Below are 14,617 nucleotides of genomic sequence, written 5' to 3'. Positions count from 1 at the left end.
TACTATTTGTGTCCAGATAGGTGAAAAAATTGCTGAAAAATTTTCTCCAGCATACATATAGCAGGCCAAACTATAAAGTCTTAAAAAAACGAAAAGATTTAAAGTATTTTTTTCTTTTTCCCTGAAAAGACCATGTCAATATAAAACAAACAAAAATTAATTAAAAAACTTTTTCCATAAAATAAGTTTTTCAAAGAAAAGTAAAGAACTCCATTAAACAAAAAATTAGCAAAAATCAAATCAAATATTCTACCAAATTTGAAGCTACCAAATATTCGCGTTGATAAATAAATGAATTCCAAAATGAACAGAAATTACAATAATTAACCGAGTAAAATTCAAAACAAGCAGAAATTAATATGAGTAGGGCTCAAAATCTCTGTGCCTTCACAAGGCCAGAACAATATTTGCACTTTACTGAATAAATACAAATGAATGTGCATTGTTACATTATATTTAACAATTATATATGCTCAGTTATTATATTTAGTATCCATTGACAATGCGGCTTTTTGGATGATTCGTCAGCCCCTCCCCCACAATTTGATCTGGATTTTGTGAATATTTGGTCAATTCTGAACGCGCCTATGCACATCACCAAAACAAAAAACACACTAGAGGGAAAACAGACAGGAAAAAATACTAAATGTTTTGACTACCGGTATAAATTACATCATAAAATCAATACTCAACTTTAGTTTTTCTGAATATAATTTCCAGTTTTGTCACGTCTTTCTAGGCAAAAATAAAAATGTATAAATGTATACCTTTGGTTGTCTAGAGGATTCAGTTTGACCCACGTTGTTTTATCGTAATTATTCACATTTGGGCATTTATTGCTTACTTTAAACATATCTATAAATGAGGTAAAATACAAATTTGGTCATAAATTAAAAATGATTGGACCTCCAGTCGGTCAAAACTAATCATAAACATTATTTGCATCTAGTTTTGAATTGCCTTAAAGTATATGTCATTAGTAAACTAAAAAAATTCCAAAAGTGGACGATAATTTATCGATAAATGATTATAAAAAAACCTCTGTAAGATAGTGCAAGTAAAATGGTAGCAGGTAACTGGCACATGACCTTAATTCGATTGTTTTTTCTCATAGGTTGATCGTCACTGCGCTTCAGTTTTAAATGCACTTGTTGCTGGCTTAGAAGATGATTCTCTAGACATTCAAGGGGAGAAAAAACGTGATAGAGGATGGTTTAAAGAAAAAGAACAAGACGATGCAACTGCCTGTGCTTACGAGTCGTTGGTTGGTCTCTCGAAACTTTTACCAATTGCGAGTCAGACGGAAATTTGCCGTCTTGCTCCGAGGCTTGCTGTCCGGGTCAGATCATTCTTTGAAAAAGTAAGTGTTGAATTTACTTTAAAGGGGTCGACTAAAGTGTGTTATGGAAAAATTGTATATAGAAGTTCATAAATTTACAGCGCATTATTAGAGATTTGATTCGCTAGAATTTGGACGACCTTTATTTTTTATCGACAGGTCAGTGTAAATACAACCACACACAATTAGTCTCTACCTAAACCAAGAGGGGTCCTCTTTGAGGTTGACAGATTTTTATAATTATAGGGAAAAACCATTCCCAGGCCGAAGGCTCAATCTAGAAGTTTGATTTATCCAGCAACTTCCTCCTAAATCTCTATCCCTGATTTCTGACTAGAATTGTGCTCTCAGATACAGAAAAGTTGGTCATAATAATTATGGTGACCAGAAAATTAGGCGATAAATAATAGAGGACATGACAAGCTCTAACAAGTTCACATTTAATATTGTGCCTAAACAGATACTTAATTATATCGGGAAAAGATGGTTGCAAGACTGGATAAGGATTCCATAATGAGAAGCATTGATGCAGACGAGAATGCCAAAAAAATAAAAAAGATGATTTTTAGTATAAATTTTTCCAACATTATCAATTAAGTGACCATTTTTATCATTTTAATTGACCATTTTGGGAGGGAAGCAAGAAAATCCAACTTCGGTCATTCTAGCCAGTTTTTTTCTTTTTGGTACAAGTTTGAAGTATTATTTTAATCTGGGGTAGGGAATGTGGTCACTTAAAAAAAGTGGCATAAAAACTAGATTTCCATGATAATTTTTACGACTTTCATATTCTTTTTTCGGATAATTCTTTTAATTATATTGCTCTTATATTTTGTCTGAACTCTTTTTATTCACCTTAAACTGTTGTGTTTTAGTCAGTGATCCAGATAGCTCGCAGATAGCTCGTAAATACCCTAAATCCTTTCCTTTTATGTCGTAACTTTCGCGTACGTTATACAGCTAAAACTCGATATAATATTAGCGCATGTGATCGCAGAACGAGGCATCTGTTGTTTTTCTCCTAGTTAAAAATGTCAGTTGTTTAGAATGTACATATATGATTTGATTCAGAAAAGAGCGATCTATCGTTTGGTGAGATAAACATTGTAGGTTGTGCTGAATATATTTCGAGTAAATCGCTACTATTTAGAATGTTGTTGAATCTTACTGCAGATTCAAGTTTCGACTTTGTTTTTATTAACAGCGTGTAAAGGACATTCTGGCGGTTCGATTTATGTGCTGTCTTATTCGTTTTCTTTTTTTAACAGCTTAGAAAAATCAAAAGAAACTTGGTCATTATAGGTTAGTTTCTCCTTTATAGGCTAAAATCGTCAATTTCTACATTAGTGCGAGCATGTTCACCCCGATATTCATTTTAAGCACCTTAGATTACCCCGAAATCCGTACTCAAACCAACTGTGGCTCATGTGAGCCACCCCCCTTTTTTGAACGATAGCGAGCCTTGGATCACTGACTATTTCCAAAATTCAGCTTTATGTTCTGTTGCTAGAACTGATAGTTGTACTTCAATGAGTAATTTTTATCCATGGGTCTGTATCTGGGGTCATGGGTCTGTACCATTTTCTGGATTTCGTTTGTTTTATAAGCTCCTCGTGAAATTATGACAATATTCATGATTTTGTCATACTCCGTTGCATTATTAGTGTGTTGCAGCAGCTGATGACGTTCATTGATATTAGACAAGACAGGCTGGTTAGTATAGAAGGCCTATTAGAAGGTATACGCGGTAGGCTGTGTTTGAGATGTTTTTCCGGTACTTTGGTCTCAAGCAAAATTATCTATTAGGGAGGAGATTGAGAGGTTTTCCAAGAGTGGTTGAGACAGCGTTTTCTCTAGGTACATGAATTTTGGTTCTTCTTGAGAAGTTTTTTTTTTACTTTTACCTTTTTTATATTTCGTTGAAAAATACTCTTTTTGGCATTTTTGTTTAAAAAAAGAAAATTGCCCCCTCCCTTAATTTCAGAAATACATTTGTCCCTCTCCCCACATTTTCGTGAATTGATGCCACTGGAAACCATTGAAAAGTAAAACCATGAGAGATGATGTTCAAGAGCCTATCACAATGTATTACCGTATTCTAATGTTTGTTTTTAAGATTCAATAGGCTGATGTAAATAAGTGTCTTTTTTTGGAGTAGTATTACTAGCCCAGACTACCCGGCTTTTTTTGTTTGGTTAAAAAAAATTAATTAATGCCTCCATTAGAAAAAATAAGATTTGAAAGTTTGATTTCTGCTACGTTTTCAGGAGGACTCGAAACTAAGAGCGGCTGCATTTTCTCTGATGGGAACTATTCTTGGCAGCGGTGATGCAGCTGGTTGTGAAGAACCTTTAAAAGAAGCGGCAAATGCAAGTCTCGTAGCCCTTCTTCTTCATGCCTCTGAACCTGACAACGATGTATCTTTGGTAATCTATTTTTTCTATAATCAAATCAATGGGAATTGGTTCTCAATAACCCATGCCACCCCCTATCCAATTATACCCCACAACCGATTTCAAAACAGATAGGGGGAAGGTGCCGTACTTGGGACAATTTTTTGATTTGCTTCTTACTCCTTGACACTTTGTAGTGCAGAAATGAAAATTTCTCAGCATCATCTGCAGAAATCAAGGAAGATGTTGTCAAGTTTTCAAGTCGTGAAATTAATTGGTTTTCAAGAAATTATGTTTTTTTACAACTAACCATTTTATCCCAAGTACGGAACGGGTCACCATAGATGGGAAAAGTGGAAACCATACTTGGGACAGACAATAAAAACGTTTATTCAATGCAAAACTCAGTTATTTAATAGAGATAAGATACAAAAATTGAAGAACAAAGCAGAGCTGTATAAAACAAGCTTAAGCCAGAAGTCGTTCACTTGTTCAAAACACGTTAAATGGTGACAAATCAAGGGGAAAGACGAAATGTCCAGCCTGTCTTTCGGTCTTTTCGGATGGCTCAGGCTTTGGGAAGATCATCACGATTTCGGTAGAACTATACTAGTATGAAGCATCAATGGGGTTGAATTTCAAGAATGGAGCAATCCTCTTGAAATACCGAACCTGTACTTCTTATTCCTCTGCCATTTTCAAACAATTTCACCAACACTGCGGCACTTTCCTTTTTTGGTGTCCTTTTCAAGTACTAAGACCAAGTTTCCAGTGTTCATAGCACAAAATTGAGGGTTTTTCTCAGCTGAAGGTCCTTCCTGAGCATCTGGTTTGATTGATTCAGTCAAGTTTGAAATATCTTCCGATTTACTTCTGCTTTCAGTGAAAAAGGACTGCCTAGGCTTTTTGCTTTTTTTGACAATGGTTTCTGAGAGCTCCCTATTATACAATCCTATTTTACAAATAGGTTTTTTGCTTTTTTTGACAAGAGTTTCTGATATTCTCGATTTTACAATCAACTCAAAACGTGCTATAAATAAGCTTTGGCCAGTTTTTCAGACTGAAGAGTGTTAAATGCAGGACCCTTCCACAGCCACGAAGATTGTCACTTAAGGGCTATTATGAGATGGCCAGAAAAATACGATTGGAGTTCGAGAGACATAAGAAGGCTTATTTTCCAATACAGTTTTTTACTTCTCCTGAACATTTTTGATATGTTTCGGATATGTTGGTGTCACTTAACCACTTTCGTGTTTCCACAGCCTGGTTTTTTACCCTGGTGCTATTTTAAGCGACCTCCACGTGGTTTTTGCTTTAAAGTGTTAGCATTTTTCATCTTATTTACTATTACTCAATCTTTTTTATTACCTAAAAACATTATAAATCTGTTCCAAAAGCCAATTCTCGTTAATAATCATAAATCATTTTTTATTGTCTAAATCTAAAATAGTGGATGACTGCTAATTGATTCCTTATCTACCACGATAAGTGAAAAGTTTATAAATTTTAGTCCATCTAACGCTCATAAGAACAAGATTTATCGTTATCAAATGTTAAATTTATAATAAATTAAAATGATTAAAACAATTATTTTATTAAATAAATAAAAGGCTTAAATAAATAAAGTAAAAATTTAAAATTAATTTTCTTCTTATTCAGTGTTTTTAGTTCTGCCATGGATGGATTTGGTAAAGGGGTGTATTTTCATGTTCTTGAGGCCTTTTTTTGCATTATTTACATCTTGCACTGGGTCCTCGCGAGAATCGGGCTTGGGAATTTGGGTAAATGCTAGTTCAGATCTTTTGCTGTTACTATTTTGTATGTTTTTTTTTTTTTTTTTTTTTTTTTTTTTTTTTTTAATGGTAGTATAAGACTAAAACTACTGTAGCAAATAATAGCACTATAATCCTGCTTTACCTATAACTTACACGCAGGGGAAAGGACTCCTTACCTTTTAAAGATGCCGCTTTATTTCAGGCATGCATTGATGCAATTGGCAAAGGGTTGCGTTTTTTCGGCCTTGAAAATATTCTATCAGTTTTGGAGTCTATGAAATCAAGGAATATATCAGCAGCTGAATATCGAAACCTTCTTGAGAATACTATTAATGTGTTTGTAAGTATTCCAGTTGAAAATAGGTATTTTTGAAGTTTTTTTTTTTTTAAGTGATATTTTGTTCCACAGTGTTTGCAAGAGGTTTCTATACAACTGAATTTTATTTTCAATGTTATAAAATATGCTGGCGTCTTATAAAGATGCAAATAGTGTTTTAATTGTGTTGGAGGCATACATATTAACGACTAAATCATATTTAGGTGACACTGCCTTTGCACGCATATAAAATCAAGCGTGGACATGTATGTATTTGTTGTTGTATAGTCATGTTGGTGTGTGACCAACACACGTGAATACACCTGTGAAGGTGTGTTGGAGCCCTATATACGAGAATACACACGCGAATGTGTGTTGGAGGCATATATATTAACAGGTGAATCACAGTTTCGGCCACATTATCTTTGCACGTATATAAAATCGAGTGTGAGTTTTGTGTTGGAGGCATATATATTAACAGGTGAATCACAGTTTCGGCCACATTATCTTTGCACGTATATAAAATCGAGTGTGAGTTTGTGTGTATTTGTTGTTGTGAAGTCGTGTTGGTATTTGACCAACACACATGAATACACACGTGAAGGTGTGATGGATGCATTTATATTAACAACTGAATCACAGTTTAGACCACATTGTCTTTGCACGTATATAAAATCGAGTGTGAATTTGTTTGTATTTGTTGTTGTGAAGTCGTGTTGGTGTTAGACAAACACACTTGAGTAAACAAGTGAAGGTGTGATGAGTTTAGGCTACATTGTCTTTGCACGTATATAAAATTTAGTGTGAATTTGTGTGTATTTGTTGTTTTGAAGTCGTGTTGGAGTTAGACCAACAAACTTGAGTAAACAAGTGAAGGTGTGGTGAGTTTAGGCCACATTGTCTTTGCACGTATATAAAATTTAGTGTGAATTAGTGTGTATTTGTTGTTTTGAAGTCGTGTTTGTGCTTGACCAACAGACTTGAGTAAACAAGTGAAGGTGTGATGGAGGCATATATATTAACAACTGAATCACAGTTTAGACGACATTGTCTTTGCACGTATATAAAATTTAGTGTGAATTTGTTTGTATTTGTTGTTGTGAAGTCGTGTTGGTGTTAGACAAACACACTTGAGTAAACAAGTGAAGGTGTGATGAGTTTAGGCTACATTGTCTTTGCACGTATATAAAATTTAGTGTGAATTTGTGTGTATTTGTTGTTTTGAAGTCGTGTTGGAGTTAGACCAACAAACTTGAGTAAACAAGTGAAGGTGTGGTGAGTTTAGGCCACATTGTCTTTGCACGTATATAAAATTTAGTGTGAATTAGTGTGTATTTGTTGTTTTGAAGTCGTGTTTGTGCTTGACCAACAGACTTGAGTAAACAAGTGAAGGTGTGATGGAGGCATATATATTAACAACTGAATCACAGTTTAGACGACATTGTCTTTGCACGTATATAAAATTTAGTGTGAATTTGTGTGTATTTGTTGTTGTGAAGTCGTGTTGGTGTTAGACAAACACACTTGAGTAAACAAGTGAAGGTGTGATGAGTTTAGGCTACATTGTCTTTTTACGTATATAAAATTTAGTGTGAATTTGTGTGTATATGTTGTTTTGAAGTCGTGTTGGTGTTTGACCAACACACTTGAGTAAACAAGTGAAGGTGTGATGGAGGCATATATATTAACAACTGAATCACAGCTTAGGCTACATTGTCTTTGCACGTATATAAAATTTAGTGTGAATTTGTGTATATTTGTTGTTTTGAAGTCGTGTTGGTGTTTGACTAACACACTTGAGTAAACAAGTGAAGGTGTGATGAGTTTAGGCTACATTGTCGTTGCACGTATATAAAATTTATTGTGAATTTGTGTGTATTTGTTGTTTTGAAGTCGTGTTGGTGTTTGACCAACACACTTGAGTAAACACGTGAAGGTGTGATGGAGGCATATATATTAACAACTGAATCACAGTTTAGACCACATTGTCTTTCCACGTATATAAAATCGAGTGTGAATTTGTTTGTATTTGTCGTTGTGAAGTCGTGTTGATGTTTGACCAACACACAGGAATACACACGTGAAGGTGTGATGGACGCATACATATTAACAACTGAATCACAGCTTAGGCTACATTGTCTGCACGTATATAAAATTTAGTGTGAATTTGTGTGTATTTGTTGTTTTGAAGTCGTGTTGGTGTTTGACCAATACACTTGAGTAAACAAGTGAAGGTGGGATGAGTTTAAGCTACATTGTCTTTGCACGTATATAAAATTTAGTGTGAATTTGTGTGTATCTGTTGTTTTGAAGTCGTGTTGATGTTTGACCAACACACATGAATACACACGTGAAGGTGTGATGGACTCATATATATTAACAACTGAATCACAGCTTAGGCTACATTGTCTGCACGTATATAAAATTTAGTGTGAATTTGTGTGTATTTGTTGTCTTGAAGTCGTGTTGGTGTTTGACCAATACACTTGAGTAAACAAGTGAAGGTGTGATGAGTTTAGGCTACATTGTCTTTGCACGTATATAAAATTTAGTGTGAATTTGTGTGTATTTGTTGTTTTGAAGTCGTGTTGGTGTTTGACCAATACACTTGAGTAAACAAGTGAAGGTGTGATGGAGGCATATATATTAACAACTGAATCACAGTTTAGACCACATTGTCTTTGCACGTATATAAAATTTAGTGTGAATTTGTATGTATTTGTTGTTTTGAAGTCGTGTTGGTGTTTGACCAACACACTTGAGTAAACAAGTGAAGGTGTGATGGAGGCATATATATTAACAACTGAATCACAGTTTAGACCACATTGTCTTTGCATGTATCTAAAATTTAGTGTGAATTTGTGTGTATTTGTTGTTTTGAAGTCGTGTTGGTGTTTGACCAATACACTTGAGTAAACAAGTGAAGGTGTGATGGAGGCATATATATTAAAAACTGAATCACAGTTTAGACCACATTGTCTTTGCACGTATATAAAATTTAGTGTGAACTTGTGTGTATTTGTTGTTTTGAAGTCGTGTTGGTGTTTGACCAACACACTTGAGTAAACAAGTGAAGGTGTGATGGAGGCATATATATTAACAGCTGAATCACAGTTTAGACCACATTGTCTTTGCACGTTTATAAAATCGAGTGTGAATTTGTGTTTATTTGTTGTTTTGAAGTCGTGTTGGTGTTTGACCAACACACTTGAGTAAACACGTGAAGGTGTGATGGAGGCATATATATTAACAACTGAATCACAGTTTAGACCACATTGTCTTTGCACGTATATAAAATCGAGTGTGAATTTGTTTGTATTTGTCGTTGTGAAGTCGTGTTGATGTTTGACCAACACACATGAATACACACGTGAAGGTGTGATGGACGCATATATATTAACAACTGAATCACAGCTTAGGCTACATTGTCTGCACGTATATAAAATTTAGTGTGAATTTGTGTGTATTTGTTGTTTTGAAGTCGTGTTGGTGTTTGACCAATACACTTGAGTAAACAAGTGAAGGTGTGATGAGCTTAGGCTACATTGTCTTTGCACGTTTATAAAATTTAGTGTGAATTTGTGTGTATATGTTGTTTTGAAGTCGTGTTGGTGTTTGACCAACACACTTGAGTAAACAAGTGAAGGTGTGATGGAGGCATATATATTAACAACTGAATCACAGCTTAGGCTACATTGTCTGCACGTTTATAAAATTTAGTGTGAATTTGTGTGTATTTATTGTTTTGAAGTCGTGTTGGTGTTTGACCAATACACTTGAGTAAACAAGTGAAGGTGTGATGGAGTCATATATATTAACAACTGAATCACAGTTTAGACCACATCGTCTTTGCACGTATGTAAAATTTAGTGTGAATTTGTGTGTATTTGTTGTTTTGAAGTCGTGTTGGTGTTTGACCAACACACTTGAGTAAACAAGTGAAGGTGTGATGGAGGCATATATATTAACAGCTGAATCACAGTTTAGACCACATTGTCTTTGCACGTATATAAAATTTAGTGTGAATTTGTGTGTATTTGTTGTTTTGAAGTCGTGTTGGTGTTTGACCAATACACTTGAGTAAACAAGTGAAGGTGTGATGGAGGCATATATATTAACAACTGAATCTCAGTTTAGACCACATTGTCTTTGCACGTATATAAAATTTAGTGTGAATTTGTGTGTATTTGTTGGTTTGAAGTCGTGTAGGTGTTTGACCAACACACTTGAGTTAACTAGTAAAGGTTTGATGGAGGCATATATATTAACTACTGAATCACAGTTTAGACCACTGTATATTTGTACGTTTATAATATATAGTGTGAATTTGTGTATATTTGTTGTTTAGAAGTCGAGTTGGTGTTTGACCAATACACTTGAGTAAACAAGTGAAGGTGTGATGGAGGCATATATATTAACAACTGAATCACAGTTTAGACCACATCGTCTTTGCACGTATGTAAAATTTAGTGTGAATTTGTGTGTATTTGTTGTTTTGAAGTCGTGTTTGTGTTTGACCAATACACTTGAGTAAACAAGTGAAGGTGTGATGGAGCCATATATATTAACAGCTGAATCACAGTTTAGACCACATTGTCTTTGCACGTTTATAAAATTTAGTGTGAATTTGTGTGTATTTGTTGTTTTGAAGTCGTGTTGGTGTTTGACCAATACACTTGAGTAAACAAGTAAAGGTGTGATGGAGGCATATATATTAACCACTGAATCACAGTTTAGACCACATTGTCTTTGCACGTTTGTAAAATTTAGTCTGAATTTGTGTGTATTTGTTGTTTTGAAGTCGTGTTGGTGTTTGACCAATACACTTGAGTAAACAAGTGAAGGTGTGATGGAGACATATATATTGACAACTAAATCACAGTTTAAACCACATTGTCTTTGCAATTATATAAAATCGAGTGTGAATTTGTGTGTATTTGTTGTTTTGAAGTCGTGTTGGTGTTTGACCAACACACTTGAGTAAACACGTGAAGGTGTGATGGAGGCATATATATTAACAACTGAATCACAGTTTAGACCACATTGTCTTTGCACGTATATAAAATCGAGTGTGAATTTGTTTGTATTTGTCGTTGTGAAGTCGTGTTGATGTTTGACCAACACACATGAATACACACGTGAAGGTGTGATGGACGCATATATATTAACAACTGAATCACAGCTTAGGCTACATTGTTTGCACGTATATAAATTTTAGTGTGAATTTGTGTGTATTTGTTGTCTTGATGTCGTGTTGGTGTTTGACCAACACACTTGCGTAAACAAGTGAATGTGTGATGAGTTTAGGCTACAATGTATTTGCACATGTATAAAATTTAGTGTGAATTTGTGGGTATTTGTTGTTTTGAAGTCGTGTTGGTGTTTGACCAACACACTTGAGTAAACAAGTGAAGGTGTGATGGAGGCATATATATTAACAACTGAATCACAGCTTAGGCTACATTGTCTGCACGTTTATAAAATTTAGTGTGAATTTGTGTGTATATGTTGTTTTGAAGTCGTGTTGGTGTTTGACCAATACACTTGAGTAAACAAGTGAAGGTGTGATGGAGGCATATATATTAACAACTGAATCACAGCTTAGGCTACATTGTCTGCACGTTTATAATATTTAGTGTGTATTTGTGTGTATTTATTGTTTTGAAGTCGTGTTGGTGTTTGACCAATACACTTGAGTAAACAAGTGAAGGTGTGATGGAGGCATATATATTAACAACTGAATCACAGTTTAGACCACATCGTCTTTGCACGTATGTAAAATTTAGTGTGAATTTGTGTGTATTTGTTGTTTTGAAGTCGTGTTGGTGTTTGACCAACACACTTGAGTAAACAAGTGAAGGTGTGATGGAGGCATATATATTAACAGCTGAATCACAGTTTAGACCACATTGTCTTTGCACGTATATAAAATTTAGTGTGAATTTGTGTGTATTTGTTGTTTTGAAGTCGTGTTGGTATTTGACCAATACACTTGAGTAAACAAGTTAAGGTGTGATGGAGGCATATATATTAACAACTGAATCACAGTTTAGACCACATTGTCTGTGCACGTATATAAATTTTAGTGTGAATTTGTGTGTATTTGTTGTTTTGAAGTCGTGTTTGTGTTTGACCAAAACACTTGAGTAAACAAGTGAAGGTGTGATGGAGGCATATATATTAACAACTGAATCACAGTTTAGACCACATTGTCTTTGCAATTATATAAAATTTAGTGTGAATTTGTGTGTATTTGATGTTTTGAAGTCGTGTTGGTGTTTGACCAACACACTTGAGTAAACGAGTGAAGGTGTGATGGAGGCATATATATTAACAACTGAATCACAGTTTAGACCACTTTGTCTTTGCACGTATATAAAATTTAGTGTGAATTTGTGTGTATTTGTTGTTTTGAAGTCGTGTTGGTGTTTGACCAATACACTTGAGTAAACAAGTGAAGGTGTGATGGAGGCATATATATGAACAACTGAATCACAGTTTAGACCACTGTGTCTTTGCACGTATATAAAAGTTAGTGTGAATGTGTGTATATTTGTTGTTTTGATGTCGTGTTTGTGTTTGACCAATACACTTGAGTAAACTAGTAAAGGTGTGATGGAGGCATATATATTAACAACATAATCACACATTAGACAACATTGTATTTGCACGAATATAAAATTTAGTGTGAATTTGTGTGTATTTGTTGTTTTGAAGTCGTGTTGGTGTTTGACCAACACACTTGAGTAAACAAGTGAAGGTGTGATGGAGACATATATTAAAAACTGAATCACAGTTTAGACAACATTGTCTTTGCACGTATATAAAATTTATTGTGAATTTGTGTGTATTTGTTGTTTTGAAGTCGTGTTTGTGTTTGACCAACACACTTGAGTAAACAAGTGAAGGTGTGATGGAGGCATATATATTAACAACTGAATCACAGTTTAGACCACATTGTCTTTGCACGTATATAAAATTTAGTGTGAATTTGTGTGTATTTGTTGTTTTGAAGTCGTGTTGGTGTTTGACCAACACACTTGAGTAAACAAGTGAAGGTGTGATGGAGGCATATATATTGACAACTGAATCACAGTTTAGACCACATTGTCTTTGCACGTATATAAAATTTAGTGTGAATTTGTGTGTATTTGTTGTTTTGAAGTCGTGTTGGTGTTTGACCAATACACTTGAGTAAACAAGTGAAGGTGTGATGGAGGCAGATATATTAACAACTGAATCACAGTTTAGACCACATTGTCTTTGCACGTATATAAAATTTAGTGTGAAGTTCTGTGTATTTGTTGTTTTGAAGTCGTGTTGGTGTTTGACCAATACACTTGAGTAAACAAGTGAAGGTGTGATGGAGGCATATATATTAACAACTGAATCACAGTTTAGACCACATTGTCTTTGCACGTATGTAAAATTTAGTGTGAATTTGTGTGTATTTGTTGTTTTGAAGTCGTGTTGGTGTTTGACCAAGACACTTGAGTAAACAAGTGAAGGTGTGATGGAGGCATATATATTAACAGCTGAATCACAGTTTAGACCACATTGTCTTTGCACGTATATAAAATTTAGTGTGAATTTGTGTGTATTTGTTGTTTTGAAGTCGTGTTGGTATTTGACCAATACACTTGAGTAAACAAGTGAAGGTGTGATGGAGGCATATATATTAACAACTGAATCACAGTTTAGACCACATTGTCTTTGCACGTATATAATATTTAGTGTGAATTTGTGTATATTTGTTGTTTTGAAGTCGTGTTGGTTTTTGACCAATACACTTGAGTAAACAAGTGAAGGTGTGATGGAGGCATATATATTAACAACTGAATCACAGCTTAGACCACATTGTCTTTGCAATTATATAAAATTTAGTGTGAATTTGTGTGTATTTGATGTTTTGAAGTCGTGTTGGTGTTTGACCAACACACTTGAGTAAAAGAGTGAAGGTGTGATGGAGGCATATATATTAACAACTGAATCACAGTTTAGACCACTTTGTCTTTGCACGTATATAAAATTTAGTGTGAATTTGTGTGTATTTGTTGTTTTGAAGTCGTGTTGGTGTTTGACCAATACACTTGAGTAAACAAGTGAAGGTTTGATGGAGGCATATATATTAACAACTGAATCACAGTTTAGACCACATTGTCTTTGCACGTATATAAAATTTAGTCTGAATTTGTGTATATTTGTTGTTTTGAAGTCGTGTTGGTGTTTGACCAACACACTTGAGTAAACAAGTGAAGGTTTGATGGAGGCATATATAAAAACATCTGACTCAAACTTTAGAACACCGTGTTTTTGTAAGTTTTTAAAATTTAGTTTGACTGTGTGTGTATTTGTTGTTTTGAATTCGTGTTTGTGTTTGACAAAAACACTTGAGTAAACAAGTGAAGGTGTGATGGAGACATATATATTAACAACTGAATCACAGTTTAGACCACATTGTCTTTGCACGTATATAAAATTTAGTGTGAATTTGTGTGTATTTGTTGTTTTGAAGTCGTGTTGGTGTTTGACCAACACACTTGAGTAAACAAGTGAAGGTGTGATGGAGGCATATATATTAACAACTGAATCACAGTTTAGACCACATTGTCTTTGCACGTATATAAAATTTAGTGTGAACTTGTGTGTATTTGTTGTTTTGAAGTCGTGTTGGTGTTTGACCAACACACTTGAGTAAACAAGTGAAGGTGTGATGGAGGCATATATATTAACAACTGAATCACAGTTTAGACCACATTGTCTTTGCACGTATATAAAATTTAGTGTGAAGTTG

The 14,617-nt window shown here is 34.4% G+C and overlaps 1 protein-coding gene across 1 annotated transcript in view; it reads left to right on the top strand.

Moving 5' to 3' along the window:
- Window positions 1-14,617, top strand: part of c11.1 (maestro heat like repeat family protein c11.1) — a 211,503-nt gene that overhangs the window by 184,801 nt on the left and 12,085 nt on the right. Inside the window, exons 22-24 of the mRNA XM_089097791.1 lie at window positions 1,115-1,360; window positions 3,607-3,765; window positions 5,710-5,847. Coding sequence (XP_088953917.1) covers window positions 1,115-1,360; window positions 3,607-3,765; window positions 5,710-5,847 — 543 coding nt within the window. The remainder of the gene's footprint in view (window positions 1-1,114; window positions 1,361-3,606; window positions 3,766-5,709; window positions 5,848-14,617) is intronic.

The sequence above is a fragment of the Artemia sp. Qi Xiang Cuo genome, chromosome 12, assembly GCF_049724085.1.
Source record: "Artemia sp. Qi Xiang Cuo chromosome 12, ASM4972408v1, whole genome shotgun sequence".
Lineage (NCBI taxonomy): Eukaryota > Metazoa > Arthropoda > Branchiopoda > Anostraca > Artemiidae > Artemia > Artemia sp. Qi Xiang Cuo.
Note: the sequence above shows the minus strand (reverse complement) of the source record. Positions and strands in the feature narration are given on the sequence as shown.